The sequence below is a fragment of the Neolamprologus brichardi genome, chromosome 5 (genome assembly GCF_056152115.1).
Source record: "Neolamprologus brichardi isolate AB-2024 chromosome 5, ASM5615211v1, whole genome shotgun sequence".
Lineage (NCBI taxonomy): Eukaryota > Metazoa > Chordata > Actinopteri > Cichliformes > Cichlidae > Neolamprologus > Neolamprologus brichardi.
In genome coordinates, this window is record NC_142108.1 from 36,053,446 (window position 1) to 36,073,531 (window position 20,086).

The 20,086-nt window shown below is 50.5% G+C and overlaps 1 protein-coding gene across 2 annotated transcripts in view; it reads left to right on the plus strand.

The window, feature by feature from the left end:
- grm7 (glutamate metabotropic receptor 7) overlaps window positions 1-18,341 on the plus strand; it is a 145,982-nt gene extending 127,641 nt beyond the window's left edge. Inside the window, exons 9-11 of one of the 2 annotated variants that reach the window (XM_087841145.1) lie at window positions 12,517-12,763; window positions 14,271-14,293; window positions 17,330-18,341. In XM_087841145.1, coding sequence (XP_087697271.1) covers window positions 12,517-12,763; window positions 14,271-14,275 — 252 coding nt within the window. In that variant the 3' untranslated portion in view covers window positions 14,276-14,293; window positions 17,330-18,341. The remainder of the gene's footprint in view (window positions 1-12,516; window positions 12,764-14,270; window positions 14,294-17,329) is intronic. The other variant, XM_087841144.1, reaches the window with a different exon arrangement.
- Window positions 18,342-20,086: the final 1,745 nt, after the last annotated feature.

Genomic DNA, 20,086 nt, shown 5'->3' on the forward strand with positions numbered 1-20,086 from the left:
GCTTGACCAGAGGCCAGCGGGTCGAATAGGTGGTGGGCGGGGTGTAGGGGTCACCTGTGATGGCCCTGGTTTACCTGAGACAGGTCGATCTGGCGATGGCCTCCAGGGGCATCAGAGGGCACCTAATGATTTTTGGGCGGTGTTAATGACCCTCTGTGCAGCCTTCCTGCTCTCAGTCGTGGCCCCTGAGTACAAACACCAGGCAGGAGGAGACCTCGCTCTCCACTGAGGAGGGGAGAAGACCAGCAGCAGCTCCTGGTCCAGGTTCTTCTCAGGACACAAAGTGCAGCCGCTGCTGGGCCTTCTTTACCACGGAGATGGTGTTGTGGGTCCAGGTGAGATCAGCGGACAAACCTGAAGGTGGAGACAGATTCCACCTGTTCTCCATTTATAATGGAGGAGTGGAGCTGTCTGTGCCTCCTGAGGTCCATGATGAGTTCTTTGGTCTTAGGGTCGTTCAGCTCCAGCGGGACAACTCCTCTACCTCCACCCTACAGGGTGACATCACCACGATGATGTCATCACGGTGGTCATCAACATACTTCACTGTGTGGCACATTTGTCTTTTTGCTTTCTGTGGTTTTGTTTTCTGTGCATTTGGTCCTCAGCAGGTTTTTGCCTCTGACTTTGTCTCTTTTGAGACACGTCCGGTTGTTTTAGGCTGTTGGATGTAAAGCAGGAGGGCGTGGCTGTTTGGAGCCTAAAATCTGGTATTTTGTCTTTCCCGGTCTTGTTGTTTGTCCGGTTCCTTCAGGGTTCTTGAGTCTTTCTGGGTCTTTGTGTTTGTGAGCTCTGTATGTATTTTCTGGTGGTTTAAATTCTCATGTGGCTGACTTTGTCATTTCGCTTTCTTTCCCTCTTTGTCGGGCAGTTTTGTGTCTCAGTTTTCCATTTTTGGTCATGTTGTGATTTGTATGCTTGCTTTGTCAGAGGTCAGAGGTCAGTGTACCTGTGGCGTCTCACCTGCAGGTAAAGAATCCAAAGGCAGGCGTGGGATTAGAAACGTGCATGACTGTAAAATAAAATGCTAAAATGCAGACCTGAGCTCGCTGATTCTCCCTCCATCCGCAGAAGAAGAAGCTGTAAAAAGGAGTTGAGCAGAGTCCAACTGTTTGTTTCTCATTACACTAAAACTAGCATCGCTTTAGCTGCTCTAGTTTAGTTACAGTTCAGTCTTAGTTCCCGGGGGCCTCACTGCAGCCCGTCCACAGTGGGCTGGTGCTCCTGACTTTATTTTCTATCTGGTTTGTTCAGCAGTAAAAATCTGATGAAGTCGTAATTAGTTAAAGTGTCCCTGAGAGGGGACGTCATCTCCTGAGCTTCCTTGTGTCTGTGGATGAAACAGCATTAGTCTGACTGCAGAGACGCTGCAGCCGCTCCTCCCTTTGTTTCATCACATCTGATGTTCATTCAAACCAAAGTAGAACCACAGAGGTCAAGAAGCTGCCTGAGAGTCTGCCTGTTTCTCCGTTTCCTTCGCCCTCGCCGTGGTCAGCGGCGGCTCACCTGAGCATCGATGACTCACTGCAGGCTGGAGCCGCTCTCACAGAGTTCTGCTGCTTTCACCGATTTCACTAAAAACAATAAGAGAAATACTAAAAACACAGACACACATTGTTTACATGCCTCACAGCATTGTGGGAGCTGTAGTTTGTCCTCAGAATAGACGGTTTTTCAGCTGCTAGCAGAGCCACGATGTCCAAAATATCATAAAAATACATGTGATCTGTGTGAGAGGCAACAATGCTGCAGAATGCATCATGAAGACAACACACACACACACACACACACACACACACACAACCTCACCTCTGATATATCACAAAACTAAACAGGTCAGGAGTCTTATTATTTTGAGTTAGAGCGAGAGAAACGTTTAAAGAGTCAAAACGTCAGAAACACAGGAGCAGAGTCCTCACAGATACATGAGTACAAACAGGTGTGTGTGTGTGTGTGTGTGTGTGTGTGTGTGTGTGTGTGTGTGTGTGTGTGTGTGTGTGTGTGTGTGTGAACAGAGGTTTGACATCACCTGAGAGCAGCAGTAACATGCTGGCCTTTGCTGCTTATTATTACCTGCCTGCTCCGAGAGAATACAGATGAGCAGGAGAAACTCTCTCACACACACACACACACACACACACACACACACACACACACACACACACACACAGACACACACACACAGACACACACCCAATTTCAACATGCAAATACAGATTTAGGCAGCAGCAAGTAAAGGATGAAGGAAGGAAAGGGGACAGCATGGAGTGATGTAATGAAGGAGTGTCTGTGTGTCTGTGTGTGTCTGTGTGTGTCTGTGTCTGTGTGTGTGTGTCTGTGTGTCTGTGTGTGTGTCTGTGTCTGTGTGTGTGTGTGTGTGTCTGTGTCTGTGTGTGTGTGTGTGTGTGTCTGTGTCTGTGTCTGTGTGTGTGTGTGTGTGTGTGTGTGTCTGTGTGTGTGTGTCTGTGTCTGTGTCTGTGTGTGTGTCTGTGTGTGTGCGCAATGTGGTTTCATTAGTGTCTGTTACAGTGTAGGAGGAATTAGTTTTTTTGTTTTTGTTTTTGTTTTCTTCTTCATGTTCTTATCCTCCTACACACACACACACACACACACACAGACACACACACAGACACACACACACAGACACACACAGACACACACAGACACACACAGACACACACACACACACACACACACACACACAGACACAGACACAGACACACACACACACAGACACACACACACACACACACAGACACAGACACACACACACACACACACACAGACACACAGACACAGACACACACACACACACACACACACAGACACACACACACACACACACACACACACAGACACACACACACAGACACACACACACACACACACACAGACACAGACACACACAGACACACACAGACACAGACACACACACACACACACACACACACAGACACAGACACACACACACACACACACACACACACACACACACACACACACACACAGACACACACACACACACACACACACAGACACACACACACACACACACACACACAGCACAGGTTGTATTTGTTGGGACTCCCTCAGACGCTTCAGTGCCAGGTGGGCGGGATCTTTGTTGTCCGCTATCTCTGTAACAGCAGCCAATCGCAGAGCAGGAAAGCTAGCCGAGCTTCCGTTAGCCTGCAGTAAGCTAGCGGCCTGTGACATCACACGTGTCCGTGATGTCACACCTCTGCTGCAGTCTCATTCGTCCTTTGCACAGCGAAGAAGCTTTTAGTCTGCTCAGGTCATTTCTTTTATCCGTGTGGCTCCGTGTCAGAGCCGCAGTATTCCCACAGTATTCCCACAGTATTCCAGAGTATTCCCACATTATTCCAGAGTATTCCCACATTATTCCAGAGTATTCCCACAGTATTTCAGAGTATTTCCGCTGTCTTTCTGGAGTATTTAATCATTTACAGTAACTGTTATGAAGATGCTTGTGTTGATGATAGTTACATGTATTAAGGATCGAATCTGAAGATGTTGAATCCTTTGGTTTCCTGTTAGCTGGAAAACAGGAGAGCAGTCTGTGGATGCAGTAAAGATGGCCGCCTTGCTGTCAGAGGGCGATGTGGCGTGTTCATGTGCGAGTGTTTTGTTACTTTATCCTTCCTTTGGGAGCAGTCTCAGGGCAGCGTTCCTGATTCTCGGATGATTTTCCAGCCATTGAAAGAAACAGGTTTCCTCCTGTGGTGGATGATCCTGCTGACTGACCTGGATAATATTTAACGATCTGCTGTCAGGGTCCGAGCTGCCTCGTCTCAGGTGAAGGTTCTTGCTCTGCTAGCTTCAGTTTAGCTCATCTAGTTGATTTCTAGGTTGCTGTTTAGTTCATCTTCCCTGTACTGAGCCTCCCTGTGTGTCTACCTGTCATGTTTCATGTCTGTGTGGTTCTTGTTGTCAAGCTTGCGTCATGTCTATGTCTCCATGTTTCCTGTTTTACTTTGAAAGAGTTCCTTGTATTTAGTTTGACTTCCCCTCATTGGGTTCATGTGTGTCAGCTGTTCCCCTGATCATCCCCTGATCGTCTGTGTCGCGTCGTCTGTGTCTCCCAGTTACGTCTCGTCATAGTCGTCACAGTTCCCACAGTCATAGTAGTTGTTAAAGCGTCACAGCTGTATCACAGTGTCATAGTCTCGTATAGTGTTCAGTATCATAGGATCGTCGGTTTGCCTTCTGTCATCAGCCAGAATAAAATCTCGTTTGTTAAAGTCACGTCTCCTCGCCTGTGTCTGCTCTTGGGTCCTGCTCTAACACACCGGCACCCCGCCGTGACATCAGGAGGCTGAAGGTCGCCGTGCATCACGAGCTTCCATCTCGCGTTTCCTCCTGAGGAGGCTGAAACGTGCCGTCCTGATCTGCAGAGCTTCATGCTGAAGGCAGCAGGATCCGGCTGCGTGTGCTCAGCAGCGTCTCGTTCTCGTGATGATAAAAGCTGTTTGCTGCAGCCTGAAGAGGGATTTGATGCTCTGACTGTCGCGCAGGTACATTGTGTGTTTCTCTGATGTGAATGGCTCATTCAGGATTCATCAATGAGAGGATACACTTGAAGCTCAGAGACAGGCGAGCTGGAAATGAGATCAGAGCAGAGAAGCCTCCTGAAGGACGGTCCGGCCGCCGCCTACAGGACAGAAATCATTTGAAACACTGATCCAAACGCCCGCAGACGCCACGCGACCTCACAGAGAAAACACAGAGACTCAGCATGACTCCGGCGAGGTGATCAGAAAGACAAAGGCGACAACGAGAGATCAGAAACGCCGCTCAGATCAGCGCTCGAACTCACGGAGACTCCAAGTCTGCTCCGAGAGCGGCGAAAGGGCGGGAACTTCAGCGTGACCTCGAAGAAAGATGAACGACATCAGCTCAAAGAGACGACCACACGTGTGCAAGAACCCGCTGTTGCTCGTATGCGCGACGCCCCGAACAGCGTTTCAGCGTCACCAGATCTGCTGTCAGCACCTCATAAATCAGACGAGGCCGTTCCTCCTCTCACGCACACGCCAAGGTCACTACGCCGCCATCACGGGGACTCAGACTGCCGCCGTCCAGCTGATTTAGATGTTTTCCACATGTGTAGACAGGAAGGAGACGCCAGCAGGAGGAGGCGGGTATTTGCAATGCTAATGTCTTTGCTTCACGCAGCAGGGATTTTATGGCACTGATGTTTGTTTCCACCTCCTCACCTGTCAGCACACAGGATGTCGTCCTCCTCTCCTCGCCGCCGTGTTCAGTCGGGCTGCACTGATTGGTCGATTCATCTGAAACGCTTTTCATTTAAAGGAAATAAACTCTGCATATGTTTGTGTTGCTGTGCTGATTTTACTCCATCAATGATTAAACTGCAGGAATAAAGACATAAAGACCTGGATGGTCCCAAACGTTCTGCTTCTTGATTCAGATCAAACTGAGGTTATCGGCCCTGAACATCTTAGAGATATGGTGTCCAACCTGATAGGCCGATGCTAGGCTGATAGACGGACACAGTTTGTCCAACGATGAGCTCGAAAACAAGCGAGCCAGGGTCAGAGCCTCCATGCAGCCTGTAGCTGTTCAGGTCCTTGGGCTGTGTTTCCTGCACAGCATTTAAGGAGCCTGGAGCTGATAATAGCAGCTATGTGTTGGAGGCCATGGTGGAGGGAGAAGGTGGGTGATGGTGCTGTAGCAGAGGGGCAGCTTATAACCTGAGATGGCTCTGAGGCTCCTGCAGACCCTCCCTGATCTCTCCTCCGCTCGCTCCGAGCACTTTTCTCTCCCTCTGTTTCCTGATGTCAGGACAAACGTTATCTGACAGGATTTAATGTGATTTGTTGAGCATCAGTGTGCTCCCCGTGGTCATCAGTCGAAAAGGTCCATCAGAGCCTCCTCAACCCCCTGCGCAGCGTGACAGCTGGTTCCCAGTGTAATACAGGTGTATACACATGGAGGTCTCTGGGTTGTGTAGTATAGTATCACTTTGTGTAGCTGCTGCAGGCTCGGGCTGCTGGGTGACTTCCCATGATGCACTGAGTGTTTCTGTGAAACGAGAGTTTTCAGAATAAAACGAATGAGGAAAAATGTGACCTTTACTTTGAAATTTCTTCTTGTAACATTATTTTGCTTATTTGTTTTAAGTTTACAGTAACAGAAATACATCGTTCTGCACATTTGTGGATACTGTTTCCCTAACTTGAAATTTCAAAAAGAAATGAAATTTATTTATTCACGTTTTATTCAAGTTCCTTCCTGTTTGAAGAGAGTTCTTCCTCCCCACTGTCACTGCTGCTCGAGGCTGTGGACTGACTGCGGGGTCGTCGCTGCCTGTCAGCCTCAGTTTAAAACCAGGTGATTTCTGTTCAGCTGTCACACCTGTAGCCACACAGCTCTGTGTCTCCAGCAGCAGCTCCACTTCCTGCCACTTTGTAACAGCAGGAGAAAGTGGATTTTAAGTACCCCAGTAAACACAACATCCTCACACACACACACAGACTCACACAGACTCACAGTGCTGACATTTGGAGAGCCAATCAAATGTGAGGACGCTGTTTCAGGACGTCTGTCTCCTCTCTGCTGCAGCTCTGGGCCATCACACAGGTAGTTAGCAGTTAGCCTTACAGCAGGTGGAGAGCGGTGCCACATTAAACTGTGTCCCCCTCCAACTCGTCACCACAGCCGCAGCTCAAAGCTCTTCAAACATCCTAAAAATCACAAATACTGCTGCTAATAATAACAACAATAATGACAAAGAATCACAGTCATCTTCACATAATGTAGAAACATCAGAAAGAGAGAAACATGACGAATAAATGAACTGTGATCAACTCTACATTAGAGGTTCTGAGGTGATGTTTAGGTGTAAGAGTAATCTGAGTAATCTGTAATCCTGAATAATCCAGAATAACAGAACATGTGAAACCACAGCGGTCACGAGCTGACACCCCTGCAGCTGCTGCGTGGCTGAAGCTCTGAGGCAGGTTTGTGCCTCATGTGAGCTTCATAGAAACACAGGTGACCTAAAGCAGAGCTCAGGTGTGTCAGCACTGCTGCCGTGCAGAGACGTCTGCAGCTGTGGAGGGACGAAGGCCGACGATGAGGAGAGAGGGTTCAGAGCAGAAGCTGCAGCTCAAAGAGCTGAGACAGGATTGTTGCAGAGATCTGTGACGATGACTCCGGGACAGAAGGTCAAATGTGAGGAGGCAGCAGGAGGACGCCCTTTAACCCTCGTCACCTCCTGCAGCACCGAGCTGCTGTTCAACACCCCACCTCAGTGCGCGTGTGTGTGTGTGTGTGTGTGTGTGTGTGTGTGCGTGTGTGTGTGTGTGTGTGTGCGTGCATGTGCGTGTGTGCGTGTGTGTGTGTGCGTGCATGTGCGTGCGTGCGCTGTAGTCACAGGCAGCTCTGAACGCATTCTGGGGGCGGTCTTAGAGGGAGGCGTCCACTGATGCTGAGCTTTGGCGTGTGTTCAGGATTGGTTGCCATGGTTTTAGTGTTTCTGCAGCTTCAGAATGCTGATTGGTTCGGGGTGTACCTGCACTCAGATGCCACAGGTGTCACCATGGAAACCAGCTCAGACCAAGAAGACAAAACATTATGAACAGACACTGTGCCTCCCGCTCCACCTCTAACACCTCCTCCTCCTCCTCCATCCAAACTGAACGTCTCGTCGCTCTTCCTCGTGTGTCTGATGTTCTTCTAAACTTTGCAGCCTCTCCTCGTCCCCGCCCTCCTCGGCTCGTCTCGCGTTCCTTCGTCGTTTACGCTCACGCCCACTGAGCCTCCACCTCCTCTCATGCACCTCTCTCTCCACCCTCGCCTCTCCCTTCTCCACCCTTAACCGTCTCCAGCTCTGCAGCAGTGATGCTTCGTTTCTCTCGTTTCATCCCTCTCCACTGTGCACCATTTTATTCCTGTGTACGGCGCTAAAACAGCGTTAGCATAACTTTTATCAGCGTCTGGAGGTGGCGAGCAGAAACTGTGGCAGCGGTTTTTATTGAGCGCATAAAGAGCAGCTCCGGCCGGAGTAATCAAGGAAGCTGTGTTTTTGAAGAGTTTACAGCAGTTTCTACTTTAAACCTGTCAGAGGAGTCATGTGCTACGGTGGCTGTGAGGTCCAAAACGTCCTCAAAGGCGGGGACTGCCTTACCTTTGAAATGACCTGAACGCAGCTCGCTCCGGGCCTCAGACACACGTCGGAATCATGACCACGTTCCTGCGATCGATTGTTAAAATGCGCCTTTGAGGCCTGAGAGGCGGCGAGGATCAGGACAGGGTCACGTGACCAGCTGCAGACCTCGTCACATGACCGCTCCTCATCCACATGGTGCGTTCGCAGCAGACTGATGTCAGTTTAGGTGAACCTGCAAATATTTAACTCTGAGCCTTAAACGCCACGTACACCCAACGTCGCCACCAATCAGATATGGGGGAGGAGCTTATTTCAGCTTCACTGAGTTGGTTCAGCCTTACTGTGACGCAGAGCCGGGAAGCAAAGAGCGAATCAGGCGACTTGTTGGCAAACGACGTGTTTTCACACAGGCGACGCAAAGCGAAACCTGACTTCACTAAGAGTGCAGCAGGGTCGACGATGAGGCTGCGACTGTTTCCGCCTCCTCCACCTAACGCCGCCGTCCATGAAGAAGACCTCAGAAGGTGAAGGACAAACATCAGTCTGAGGTTTGAGCTCCGAGCGTCGCCCCTACTTTATGCTCGCTGCCGACACGCCCGTGATTTGGTGTCACTTAAGCTTCGTGGGGTTTTGCGCAGCCGTGTCTGCGAGTGCGTCGGTCCATACAGGAAAGATCTGTGGACGTCACTCAGACCGGAAGCTTCCTGCAAATAAAAGTTTTGGGAAAATTAAACTTTGAACAAAGTCCTGATGAATCAGCAGCACCTTCCTGATGCTGTGAAGCTCAGACCGTAACTTCTGACACACGACGACGAGCAGCGACGACGACGTCCAGCTTCATAAGGTGACGTCTTTCCAAGGTCAAAGTTTCACTTCCTGTCCTGCTCTGAGAGGTTTCCTGAATCCTCCTCGCTCGTGTTGTTCAGCTCTGAGGGACACTCAGGTGCACGCACCTGTCCGGGTCTCGGCTCTGCGGTTTCTACCTGGTGCTCTGATCTCTTCGTGAACTCTGAACTCGCTGTTCCTGCCGTCGATGGTTTTCCTCCTGCGCGCTCTGACACGCTGAGTGAGCGTCGCTTCACGGCCACAGAAACGACGGTGAGACCTCAGTGATGAAGGTTTATTAAAGGGCAGCTTTTATGATGATGAAGAGCCTCCGCCTGCACTTTGTGTTTACACACAGTTTTAATTTTTCACTTGATCAAACTTTATGCGTGCGGCCTCTCGGGCAGGTCGGAGGTTCAGAGAGCGTCACCACAAAGATAAAGCAAACAATTATTTGGATAAATGAACCGGTCTGTGCGCTGAGAGCGAGCCAATGAAATGAGAAGCAGTCGAACAATAAATCACCACAAACGGGAATGAAGAGCCTCACAGAGCGCCGCGATACAGCAGCAGAGGACATCAGCAAACCCAGAGCGTGTCAAAACTTTATCGAGACGCCTCCCAGGACGCCGCGCGGTGACACGGACGTGGCGCCGAGACAAGAAACGTTTCCCTGTAAACCATAAACAGAAGTGTGCGGATGATTTCGCCAGGCGCCGACCGGACTGCAGCTGCGCCTGACGTAGATAAGTTGGAGTCTGTTTCAGTGTTTGCACCTGATGGAGTCGACCTCCACCTTTGTGCCTCACACAGGAACGGCAGGCTGCACGTTTTCATCAGGGGGAGGGCTTTAAATGAGGGGGGAGGAGTCTGTCTGCAGCATGCTGGGCCAGACTCGTTGTTTACTACCGATTGTCCAATCAGAGCCGCAGGAGCAGCCGAGCGCTTGGCCCCACGTGGCGGTGAGAAGACAGTAACAGCAGTCATGTGAGAACATCGTAAGAACGCCGCAAGCAGCTCAGCTGAAACACGCCGAAGAAAGAAAACGACCTTCATCGCGTCGGGAAAACAGCACTCAGGGACGCCACGAGTCACAGGGAAGCAAGGAGGCGAGGAAGGATGAAGTGCAAAGGAAATAGGAGGCAAGAGAAGTGAAGCAGAATTATAGAAACACAACGTGAAGCTGCTCAGGAGGAGCGTCACAGCTCGGCTGAAAAGCTGCCAGATGTGCAGCACGCAGACAGCTGTGCAGCACGCAGACAGCTGTGCAGCACGCAGACAGCTGTGCAGCACGCAGACAGATGTGCAGCACGCAGACAGCTGTGCAGCACGCAGACAGATGTGCAGCACGCAGACAGATGTGCAGCACGCAGACAGCTGTGCAGCACGCAGACAGATGTGTACAGACAAACAGCTGCAACAGAGCAGCGCCACCTACAGCTACACGCACAGACTGCATATGAGCGATGACATCTGGAGGGATCACTTCAGTCTGCTTCCACAGAGACCAGCTGATCAGGAACAGACAGTGTCACTCAGTAAAGCTCAAGCTCCGCCTCCTCAGAGGTGGACATGAAAGCAGGTGAGCTGATGAGAGCGCTGTTGTTTGGGCTCCATCAGTCGTGTCAGACCTCTGACTGCACGATCGTGTGCACACCTGTCAGAGAGCAGCAGGTGTTCCTCCACGGGAGCTCAGAGTGTCGGAGCTGAGGGTCAGCGGCTCACACAGGCTTTAAACAAACCACTGACTCCGCCTCCTCGCCGATGTTTGCCTTCGTCTGCTTGGAGCAGACAGAAGCTGCTCTCGCTGTTTCTGACATGCGTCACCTCTTTGTAACGAAGCAAACACACCTGTGTGTGCAGCTCGCACCTGCGGAGGTCTCCGACCCCGAGACCGTGGTCATCAGGGAGGAGTTCGTGTATGTCAGGGTCGCACGCCAGACGCTGACAGGCGGCAGGAACCCTCACCTGTGCACACGAGCTGCAGGTAGTGACTGTAGATGAGCTCGTGCTCAGAGGAGCTGGACACGTGCAGGTGACGTGCGTGCAGACTGTCGTGCAGGTAAACGCCGCGGGCTCATTAAACCTGCGTCAGGTGGTGGTGCAGGTGTTCCTTCAGAGCGCGGCGTAGTTTCTTGCTGACGCAGGAAGCGAGCAGCCTTTCTGCGGGTCCCCGCTGTTCCCCTAACTCACCCCCACCCCCGCTCTGCCTGCTGTGACTTCTCCCCGTTAATGGCGTCGCTCAGACTGTGACAGCAGGGCCATAACACATAAAGACAGTGGGCTGAACTCAGTGAAAGCCACTCTGGGAAGCCCATTACAGCACAGCCGCGCCTCTTTATGCATTCTTCCCGGGCCCATATCGGCCCTCTATTGGGTTCACGGGGCCACGGCTTCGGACACAGGGGCAATATACACACTGCATAAAACATTAATGGCGTGGCTCGGCCGGCTGGCGCTCTCTGCTGCAGGCGAGGGTCGAGAACACGGCGGATAATAAAACACAATCCTTCACCGGCTCATAAAAAGTGTCGAGAGTTTGCTTCAGAGTGAGGCGAGCTTCCCGAGTCTCTTTACCGCCGCTGGAGCGAGCATGACTGAAATACAGCCAGGACGGTACCTACTACACCGCTCTAAAGGGTTAAAGGTCAGAGGTCAGCAGCAGTGGAGATGGATGAACCTCTGCTCGTTCAGGAGTCTCTGAACAGGCTGTTAAGAGAGACAGAGATTAATAAGAAGTATGATTCAGTGCAGAGACGATGTTAACAGAGTGAGTGAAGAAGAAACACCCAATGCATCATGGGAATCCCCCGGCAGCCTACATCTATTGCAGCATCACTAAGGGAGGATTCAGGGTCACCTGGTCCAGCCCTAACTATATGCTTTAGCAAAAAGGAAAGTTTGAAGCCTAATCTTGAAAGTAGAGATAGTGTCTGTCTCCTGAATCCAAACTGGAAGCTGGTTCCACAGAAGAGGGGCCTGAAAACTGAAGGCTCTCCCTCCCATTCTACTTTTAAATACTCTAGGAACAACAAGTAGGCCTGCAGAGCGGGAGCGAAGTGCTCTAATAGGGTGATATGGTACTACAAGGTCATTAAGATAAGATGGGGCCTGATTATTTAAGACCTTGTATGTGAGGAGCAGGATTTTGAATCCTGGATTTAACAGGAAGCCAAAACAGGAGAAATCTGCTCTCTCTTTCTAGTCTCTGTCAGGACTCTTGCTGCAGCATTTTGGATTAGCTGAAGGCTTTTCAGGGAGTTTTTAGGACTTCCTGATAATAATGAATTGCAGTCGTCCAGCCTGGAAGTAATAAATGCATGAACTAGTTTTTCAGCGTCACTCTGAGACAGGATATTTCTAACTTTAGAGATGTTGCACAAATGGAAGAAAGCAGTCTTACATATTTGTTTAATATGTGCGTTGAAGGACATGTCCTGGTCAAAAATGACTCCAAGGTTCCTCACAGTGTTACTGGAACAAAACCTCTGAGATGAAACGATTAACTAACCCCGTTCTCCTCTCTCTCCCACCAGCTGTACATCCAGACCACCACGCTGACCATCTCCATGAACCTCAGCGCGTCCGTGGCCCTCGGCATGCTCTACATGCCCAAAGTCTACGTCATCATCTTCCACCCGGAGCTCAACGTGCAGAAGAGGAAACGATCCTTCAAGGCCGTCGTCACGGCCGCCACCATGTCGTCCCGGCTGTCGCACAAGGCCAGTGACCGGCCCAACGGAGAGGCCAAGACGGAGCTGTGCGAGAACGTCGACCCCAGCAGTAAGTACCTGACGCCGCACCGTTAGAAGAGCTCATCCAAACACCTCGAGTGTTTCTCTCACAGAACAGAGAGCGCTTCCTGTGAGTTTAACCGTTTTATCAGATTCATTTTTTGGTACTTCGACCAAATAAATCCAAACTCAGGTGTTTCGTTCAGATCATAAATAAAATTCTGCGACTAGAACGTTTCTTTGAAATTTGGGTGCAGAGTGCATGTGCTAATCATGTCTCTGAATACAAACCGGCTTTTATTTTTGCAGCCTTGTCTCAAGAACTAACGTTTATACGCTGAACACCAGCGTGGGTCTAAATCTGCGTGATGATTGGCTCGTTAGGATAAATTAACGGCCTCGTTGTCCTCGTTAGCGTCTCTCTAAACTTCTGAAATACATGCAAAGTCTGATTTTTAGGATCTGTGGGGCGGATTAGCAGCTAATCTCACAGAAAGCAGAAAGCTGTGTTTGGATGAGCTCCAGTTAATAACAGAATCATGAGAGATCTGAGACGTGGATTTAATGTAGAGGCTGAAGACGACGCTGCTGATGTCATTAACTGAACACGTTTTTAATCAATGAGCTAAATGTCTGTAAGAATAATCCATCTGAAATAGAAGCACACGCAGTACGGCTCACGCTGAGCGCTGCCCCTCAGCAGGCTTCCTAACACTGGCCAATCAGAAGAAGGTGGGCCTTAAAGAGACAGAGGATGAACTAGTGAGCTGCTCCAGCAGAGTGTGAGATAAGAGGAGGATATATTTAACCTAACACCGCTCCGAGGGTGGAGCCCCGCCCACCTCGCCACCACGCCTAGGCGTCTTTTCTGGGAGTGAAAAATCGTTTTCAAACAGTAAAATCGTCAGTATGCACACGATGGGTTCACATCGACCGTCGCTCTGATCGTTCTCATCTCAGAACAAATCAGCTGAACATATAAGAAGAAACGTCTCCGTGACATCATCAGTGACATCATCATTCAGACGGATGATGTTTGATGGATTGAACTGGGGCTGCAGGGGGCCTGTTCTGCTCCAGTTCATGGAGAAGCAGGCGAGCTGATGTCACCTCGTCACAGGTTTCATCACCTGCAGACGCAGCCTGACAAAGGACAGGAAGTTCCCTGTGGGCGGAGCCAAACATCATCACATGACAGGAAGAGGAGGCTGACAGCAGACCAAACTGAGCTCGAGGTCATTAATGCTTCACAGGCTGCAGCTACACGAGTCCTAACAGGAAGTCATTCTGGAGACACCTACATGTCCTCAGTGAAGCTCCTGAACTTGATCACAGCTGCTCTGAGTGACGCTAAAGGAAAGCGAGGTGGGAATGAGCAGGTGAGGGACGAGGACGCGCTCCCGACGCCGCTGAGAAACGCCGCAGTAATGGCAGAGTCACCGGAAAGCTTCGGCTCTTCTCAGAAAGTGCACACGTTGAAATTACCTGCCTGTGTGATCAGATTAGCAGCTCACAGTGCGACGACTCACCAAGTCATGTTTTTCTCCCCCTCACAGGCTAATTTCATTATTTATCAGAGGTAAGAGCAAATTAATCTTCTGCTTCTGCTTTGCTACCTTGATCCATTTTCTCCTGGAGGTCTGAGGAGGAGGAGGAGAGAGACCCGAGTGGGGAGGGGATGTAAAAGTGGCGTCCTCGGCTCTTTACCGCCCTCTTTCAACCGACTTTAACTTTTACACGAGGAGGTTGTAGCGTGGCGCTCTGAGCGGCAGATTTAAGGCCGTCCTCCGGTGCTTTAACTGCACGTCCGACCCCCGGTGACCTCCGGGGTTCCTGCGCCACTCCTGACTCCATCAGCTGTTAAACCTGCTGTGAAACATCCACAGGCAGCAAAACCAGCCGACGCAGCAGCTGTGGGCTCTGCACGTGCTCAGTGTCCCAGTCATGGCCAATCCAGAGCTCCCAGTGAGACCACTGTGTCCGCCACCTCACTGGGACCCTCAAACAGCCCACCGGGCTTTCACCACAACGAGCGATCGGGCAGATCGAGGAGCCTAAGTTTGGTTGTTTCCTGACGTGCAGGATCTTCCTGTTGAACCTCTGAAGCCCCAGAGAGACGGCTCCGCCTCAGCGGGCAAATTTAAGACACCGTGTCACCAGGGGAAAGCGTGCATGTAGCTCCTCCCACACCACAGACGTCAGGATTTAAATCGTCTGCTTGATTTGTGGTGCTGCATTAAATATAAACACAAATGGCCACCAAGTCCCAGAATCAGCAGCCGTGGTGGTCACGTGATCCACCCACACGTATCGGCTGTAACCGAACCACCGAACCACCGGGGGGGCAGAGCCATCTGTGGGCCGCGCTCGCCACTCCGTCTCCCCTCTCATTCGGCCTCGAGCGCCTCAGCGCTCCCCTCCTCCTTTCTTTCCTCCTCCTCCTCACCTCCGTCTCCATCCTCCCCGCTCCTCCAGCTGATTCCACCACAAAGACTGCTTCCTCGCCGTCTCTCCATCCTGCGGTACGAGGCCTCGCCGCCTCTCTGCACCGCCCGATTCCTCCCACAACAAAGGCGCCCATAGCCTGACCCTCCTCTCTCCACGCCGCCGGCAGACAAACATTTATTTTTGGAGCGATTTGACTTTCCAACACTTCCGGTCTGTGAGTCAGCTGCTGTGAGAACAGCCCAGTGCAGCAGCACGCCGAGGCCAGAGATGGCCGACGGATCCATGACAGGACCGCGGCGGCTCTCTGAGCGTCGTGACGGTAATCAGATCCTCGTTAATGAGCCTCATGTGACCACACCCCCAAACAGCCTGTAGGAAAACCGGCGGTAGTATCTTGTGTTTCCAGCAGGGGGAGCCGCAGGTGAAGCTCATCAATTATTGCTGTTAATGTTCTGTCATTGAGCTGAGCTGTGATACAGGTTTATATACACGTGTGTGAACGTACACGTGTGTGTGAACGGTCACACAGACTGACGTCTTCTCTCCTCTGTAACGGTGAGGCCGAGAGCGGCGACCAGCTCCCTGACCGATGCTCGGACCCTCGCCTGAGTAACCTCTCTGCACGAAACAGAAATAAACGCGTTTCCCAGACGACGGATTTTTGGGGTCTGTGAGTTTCCTGAGACGCATTGAGCTCCGTTAAAGGAGACGAATTATCATTTAATCTGGAATCATTATTTTAGGCTTAATTATAGCCAGACTGTTTATGATGATGATGATGATTGTTGCACAGAAAGTCTGACTGCAGACGTGGGGGAGGGGCTTAGAATGAACAGAAACGGTTATCGAAGCATGCGCGCCTCAGATCATCAGGCTCCGCCCACCGCTGTCAGATGAGCTGGAGATGTTGCTCCTGAATGTATCACGCCGAATATGCAAACGCAGCCGTTTTCTCTTTTATCTGCCACGATTGATGGCGGGCTCCTGGTTCCCAGCCATTCGTCACCGGACGAATGCTGAGGGTCAAGTGCCAGCTGGGGGGCTGCAGCTGGGAGATATGGAGGTGGTGGAGCTGCACAGCTCACCTCGAACACGTCACGCTCAGCTTCCTGCGTCACTCAGGAGCCGCGTGCTAACTCTGCAGAGCTTCAACACCGACACAGATCAGGTGTCTGCTCGGCTGGACCCACAGCAACACATTTACTCAGATCCACAGAACAGATGTTACAGGTTTGTGCTACAAGCGAGCAACGTGGCGAGCGGTCGTTACAGGAACTCTGATGTTAGAGACTGATCCTGGATCATTTCAGGTGCAGAGCACAGGGAGACGAATATTTAAATGAACTCTAATAACAATGTTTGCATCACACACATACAGTAGCAGCATGTTTGCAGTCCTCCGTCAGAGGCTGAAGCTCGTCGCAGGACTGCCGCCGCGGGCCGACACCTGAACACGCGTTTGAGTCACGACTCAGCGAGCTGTTAGTGAAACACCTGCAGCTGCAGCTGCTCTCTCGGTCTGCGACCTTGAATCGTGGGCACGTCGTGTTGAAATGACGGCGCTGTTGTGGGGGCGTAATCCGTGAAACCTACGGCATGGAGACACGAGGCAGGCTGTTCCCACTCACGTACAAAAACACACAGAAGTACAGAAACCTCTCAAACATCCATGAACTCTTTATTTACCAGCGTTTGTTTACAGACGGACGTCTTTCGTTAAATTTAAAACCGTTTGAATTTTGGAGTCATTTGAAGATTTGTTCATAAGATGGTAAATAAAGTGTTAAAAGCATTTTTCCAAGCTGTGAAGACTCTACTGAGCATGTGCAGATGAATGATCCCTCACAGATTCAGGCTTTTCATCATCTTTCCATCTTCGGCTCTTTAGCGCCACCTGTGGGTCACAGTTGGACCCACGGCAGCGGCTGATCAGTCGACCCTCAGATAAGCCCACACCCCTTTTGTTTCTCCCTCTGCTGCCGATGCTTTTGAGTTATGACCTCTCACCTCCTGAGGTCGGACCGTCCTCCCTGCTGAGAGTTCATAATTCAAGCCTCACCTGAGCGTCTGTCCTCACCTCATCCCTGCTCCATCGCTAACCTTCATCTCTGCTCTTTAAGCAGCCGCGAGCACCGACTCTGACCCCTGTGTCTCCTGCCGTCCGCAGGTCCAGCAGCTAAGAAGAAGTACGTGAGCTACAACAACCTCGTGATCTAACGGCGCTCCTCCGTCACTGCGAGATGTCTGATCTCCTGCAAGAAGGACGAGCAACGGGAGAAAAGCGGCGACGTGCAGGACTTTTTCTTTCTCTTCTTTTGGTCTCATGTGCTTCACCGCCCATCGGAGACGTTCAGGTGCAAAGCGGAGCGCGGTGGGACGACCTCTGAACTCTGACCCTCCGGGTCGAGAAAAGCTCCAGAAATAAAAATCTAATTGTTTTGTCGTTGAAGTGATGCCAGTGGTTGTGAGGTCGAACGCGGCGGATGCATCGGGCGGCGACGACTGGGCGGCGCCCACGGGCTCCTCGCCGCCGGTGATGTCAAACAAAGTGTGAGCCCGCCCCCTCGTGTCTCTTTATGTACTTCCAAACTGCAAGTTCTCACCTTCCTGTCCGCGTGTGTAGTTCTTTATGGCTTATATGTCGGCCTCTTTCCGTTGGTTTGATTTCTGTTGGTTTGTGAGACGGCTGCGGTTGCCATGCCGACGACAGATGTACTTTGCTTCTCGGTTTTATTGAAGCCATATTCTTCTTCGCTCGGAGATTTGGAGGGCTTCGCTCGCGCTGCCACCTGGACTCAGATTTTTATCCTGCATGTGAGAAAAAGCCTCTGAAAACACAGTTTTATGACTCGCTCGTTTACTCCGGACTACGTCTCCCAGAATCCACTGGGCTGCCTGCAGGAAACAGCTGCAGGGCTGAAGGCAGCAGAGAATTTTACAGTGCCCGCTCTGAGAGTGTCTGCTGGCAGTTAGCCACTGTGTAGCCTCACAGCGGTACATGCACCGTCCTGACCCCAGTCCTCTTACTCCACCCACACCTCTGCGGGTGGAGTAAGACGACTTATTTTACTCTCTCACTCCAGTCAACACTTGGGCTACGTCCACACGTACCCGGGTATTTTTGAAAACGCAGATTTTTCTATGCGTTTGCACCTTTCGTCCACACGTAAACGGCGTTTTCGGTCACTGAAAACGGAGATTTCTAAAAACTCGTTTTTGCGTTTACGTGTGGACGAGAAAAACGGAGAAAGCGTCAAAGGTGTGCGCCTTTTTTGACGTCACACTGTGCGCCACGTTATTGTTTCGGTGAAATGAATTTCTACAACACTGTTACTGTTACTTGTTCTCTCTGCAGTGTTTAAATGCTTACATATACACACACAGTTACTGTCCCTCCACACATACGACTCGGTTCTGCTTCTATGCCTCAGCTTTGTTTACTATTTCCCACCGAGGCTTCTAGACTTCTGATTGGCCAATATTTCTACACAGTTAGGAATATAGCGCCACCTGCTGCTTTGGCATGTTCCTAGCAGCGTTTTCCTTCATTTCTGCCTTTACGTGTGGACGGGATTATTTTTTAAAACGAAAACGGAAAATCTCCGTTTTCAAAAATACCCGTGTACGTGTGGACGTAGCCGTGGACTTGGCCTGTTCCCATCAATCAGGGACCAAATATGGTTTTATTGTCCCCCTGAAAAAGACAAGAGGTCGTTTCAAGAATACACAATCGTTGAAATAAACCTTAATAAACATCATTCTGATTAAAAAATATCACACTGAGCTGTGTGGTCACAAGCTTACGTCCGTGTTGTCCCTGCAGCTCCACCCTCAGCCTCTTTTACCAGCTACGTTTCCCCATCACAGTTTACTCATTCAGAAATCTTCACGGTGGAAATCAGAGTTTAAAAAATGGATGAAATCCAAACAGTAAACAGAGTAAAAGAGATTGAAGCCTTTTGGAGAGTCGTGCTCCATTTTTATTCGCTTATATGTCGACGATCTGATGCTCTGAACAAAACCGAACGACCTCCTTTACCCTCTGCTTCCTGTTTGGCCCTCAGTCACGCCGGCCTGGAGACGGTTACTCGCACGAGCAGATTAACGAGGTTTATTCCAGGTGAGAATCAGCTGGTTGAAGCGAACCGTCAGTGTTGTGGAGAAACGGCGTTTTCAGAGGCTTTGACGAACAGCAGGTCTGAAATCCGAGCGTCCAGCTGGCCGTGACACGGAGCCAAAACCGTTTAAGTGTTTTTAAAGCCGTTCGTGGTCACCTGATGAAACATTCCCTCCCCAACATGCGTGTTCTTCTCCACACACTGTTTGTAGGTGTTTGATGGCGGCGGTGGGGGTGAGGGGACGGACCCTTACCCCGAGGGAGCCTCCTTGGGTCCGGGCTGCATCTCTGCTGATTTCATGGACTAAAAAAACCACCTAAAGGTGTCGATGTCGAGGTTGTCAATGCATGCCTGATATGTTTGATGTTGAACCAGAAAAAAAGTTCTGTGCCACAGTCGATCCCACCTGTCTGCTCCGAATCGTCCGTTCTTCGGTTCCTCGGAAACGTTCTCGCTCGGCAGAATGCGGCTTTGTTCGGTTTCTTATTCCCTGCGGGAGAAACACACGGAGAATATATATTTAAAAAAGAAAAACACGTTTTAAAAAATGGAAGCATGTATGTTTTCTACTGTTTGTACTTGGTATTCATGTTGCCCTTGCTGCTTATGTGCCAATGTTGTGGGAGAGATTTACATTTGGCCACTCATGCAACTATTCTGTGGTGTCGTCCAAGAATGTATCAACATGAAATAAAACATTTGGTTATTTTTTGTAGAAACGCCGTCTGTGTATCCATGACGACCCTGACACACGCTCGTGTGACAGCAGCTTTGCATGATTCACTGTTCACAATAATCCTTCTTTA